At 57.4% G+C, this 3,329-nt stretch overlaps 1 protein-coding gene across 1 annotated transcript in view; it reads left to right on the top strand.

Annotated features, from left to right (window-relative positions):
- The window catches only part of CNGB1 (cyclic nucleotide gated channel beta 1), a gene marked incomplete at its 5' end in the record, with an annotated part of 33,819 nt that overhangs the window by 11,411 nt on the left and 19,079 nt on the right, over window positions 1–3,329 (top strand). Inside the window, 2 exon segments of the mRNA XM_023746275.1 lie at window positions 517–674; window positions 1,980–2,135. Coding sequence (XP_023602043.1) covers window positions 517–674; window positions 1,980–2,135 — 314 coding nt within the window.

The raw sequence follows: 3,329 nt of genomic DNA, 5'->3' as shown, positions 1-3,329 counted from the left end.
TCCCAGACACGTATCTCAGGTGAACCCCACACTAGGACTGATAGCCTGAGCTGTGTTCACCCTAAGTCACAGTGGAATCAAAGTTTTTTCAGAACTGCCCATCTGACTTAGAGCCTGCACGGTACATTTTTTTAAAAAATATATTTTTATTGATTTTAGAGAGGAAGCAAGGGGGACAGAGAGATAGAAACATCAATGACGAGAGAGAATCATTGGTCGGCTGCCTCCTGCACACCCCACACTGGGGATGGAGCCGCAACCCAGGCATGTGCCCTGACCGGGATGTGAACCATGACCTCCTGGTCCTCAGGTCGATGCTCAACCACTGAGCCACGTTGGCCAGGCTGCGCAGCGCATTTTCTGAAAGCTGGGCCCTGGGCCTTACTCCCAGGCGGGACCTCCTGCCAGGAGATGACAAAGTGGGCTGTGGTGTCCAAGGGATTCACCTCCTCCGGCCAGGTGGGGTCAGCTCTTGCCGGGGGCACAGCGGTCCCTTCCCACGTGGTGTTTCCATAGCGACCAGGACCGGGCGTCCTCCTCCGCCAGCCAAAACAGCGCCGTCATCAACGAGCGGCTGCAGGAGCTGGTGAAGCTCTTCAAGGAGCGGACGGAAAAGGTGAAGGAGAAGCTCATTGACCCGGACGTCACCTCCGACGAGGAGAGCCCCAAGCCCTGTGAGTCCGGAGCTGGGATGGCCACCCAGCAGGGGTGGGGTGGGACCCCTAAAGCCTGTTGACTCATGGTGAGGGTGGCCCCCAAATGATTGAGGTGTTTGAGAGCAGCCACATCCCCACTGTGTGGATTTTGGGGTCCTGTAGGTACAGGCTTAGCTATGTACCCAGGGGAGGGAAGAAGGTCCCAGTTCTGACCAATGATCTAGTACTTGGCTCCCCTGTCCAACAGGGCAAGTACCCTCATGGACGCTTCTTTTATTATTATTAAATATATTTTTATTGATTTCAGAGAGGAAGGGAGAAGGAGAGAGAGAAACATCAATGATGAGAGAGAATCATGGGTCGGCTGCCTCCTGCACACCCCCTACTGGGGATCGAGCCCGCAACCCGGGCATGTGCCCTGACCCAAATTGAATAGTGACCTCCTGGTTCAGAGGTCAATGCTCAACCACCGAGCCACACCTGGCCAGGCGACCCTTCTGTCTTTATCCCCCTGGCGTCAGGTGGTCCACCCTGGGGCATATCTCGGGGTCTCACACTCAGATGGTGTCCATAACTCACTGTGGAACCAGACGGTCTTGTCTTTCAGATGCCTCACTAGCAATACTCTCATGGGGCTACCTGAACGTCTTCTGCTTTCGAGGTGCCAGGAGGAAATGAGGAGCCTGCTCTGTTGCTGGGGTGGGGGGTGGGGGTTCTAGGTCTTTCCAAAGGAGGACCGTGCCTTAGAGCTCACGGTGCCAGCAATGAGCCAGCAGAGCCTGCCTTTGCCATCCTACCGCTAGGAACATGGCCATATTGGACCTGTAAGAGCCAATCTCTAGGTCACCCTCCTCACCATCCACTGGCTGTCATCCATTCGGTGTCTTGTTTTAGAGACAAAGGAGCCGAGCTTCCTGCTCTGAGGAACCTAGAGCAATGTTGCCCTGGTTTCTGACCCTGGGGGGTGGAAGTCCTGGGTCCAAGGCGCTCCTGGCCCTGTGGGGGGAACCAAAGGGATCCAAACAGATGCACAAGCAGACACTCAGCTGACACATCAACTGGCCCAGAAGCGCCTCCTGTGGGCAGTTCCAGATCGGTGGCTGCTGAGCGTTGCTGGACGGGGGCCCAGTCGCTGTGAGGAGGGAGCTTAGGGTTTTCCTCCAGGAGAGCTCCCTGGCGTCTGCCCACAGAGCTGGGAGCAGCCTGTGGGACGGGGCCAGGGTCCCTCAGCCCCAGTGCGGGGTCTGCAGCTGGGAGCCTTCTCCCTGCATCCCCTGCCTGAGCCTCAGGGCTGGGTCAGGGGTGACCAGCGTCATCCCACAGCTCCCGCCAAGCAAGCCCCGGAGCCGGCCGCGGGCACGACGCCCGCCGGGGAGGCGCAGGCGGAGGAGGAGCACTACTGCGACATGCTCTGCTGCAAGTTCAAGCGCCGGCCCTGGCGGAAGTACCAGTTCCCCCGGAGCATCGACCCGCTGACCAGTGAGTCCTGGCTGGGCCGTGGGCATGGCCGCCACGTGACACGAGAGGACGGGAGAGCGGGATGGGATGGAGGGGCTGAGCCAGACGTGGGCTGGGAGGCCGTGGACATCCAAGGCTGGGACCCCAAAGCAAACACACACACGCATCCCTGGAAGGGAACGCACGATCACAGCCATCCCACAGACACGGGAACAGAGGCACAGAGAAGTTCGCCGCCGACACACACCGCTGGTGCTGGCCGCTGGGCCCTGACAGCTGACCAGGTCTTTCTGCTCAGCTCGTGCTGGCTCCTTCCTGGAGGTGCTGCTCTGAGCAGAAAAGGGAAGAAGTTCTTCCCACATCTGAAGGGAATCCCCTCTTTTAGCCCATTTACTATTCCTCAGGAGTGACAGTCCTTCATGTGTGCGCGGCTCTTTACAGTTTACAGAGAATCTTCCTGCCTTTCTTATCTGACCTCTTAGGCCTGAGCCTCAGGGCAGGGCAGGTGCCACAGAGGGGCTTTCCCAAGGTTACACAGGCAGTCATTTGGGGGACACTGGTGTCCACTGGGCCTCTAAAATGACCAGGTGACCTATGGTATCCACCCATTCATTCATCCATCCACCCATCCATCCATCATCCATCCATCTGTCCATCCATCCATCCACCCATCCACTCATCCATCCATCCATCCACCCATCCACTCATCCATCTATCCATCCATCCATCCATCCATCCACCCATCCACCCATCCACCCATCCTTCCACACATCCATCCATCCATCCATGACATCGGTTCCACTCAGCCGTCCATCTATCGATCGACATGTGTGTGTATCCATCTGTCCAACTGCTGTGCATTACTTAGTACTGTGTATTTACTAAGGCAGGATCTAGATGTCCCCGCACGGAGTTAGAGTAAGGTCACACTTTCTTGGTGGTTTTAGGAAGTGCAGACTGACAAGTGGACTCAGGAGAGCCCCTCAGGATCTTCACGGGCAGATGATCTGGGCTGCCCCGGGGCCCCTCCCCGCGGTAGGGGCCTGAAGATAGAGTCCGTGGGGGGTTCTTTGGTGTTGGAGGCTTGTGAATAGGGATCGGTGGGCGGCTCCCGTCGAGGCGTGAGGTCTTCGCCTGGACAGGATGCCCGGGGCTAAGCGAAATTCTAGCTATTCCTTTATTTCGCAGTGGCTATGTTCTGCCTAACTTCATGGG

This window comes from Myotis lucifugus, unplaced genomic scaffold, assembly GCF_000147115.1.
Source record: "Myotis lucifugus unplaced genomic scaffold, Myoluc2.0 scaffold_648, whole genome shotgun sequence".
Lineage (NCBI taxonomy): Eukaryota > Metazoa > Chordata > Mammalia > Chiroptera > Vespertilionidae > Myotis > Myotis lucifugus.
This window is presented reverse-complemented; position numbering and strand designations above follow the sequence as displayed.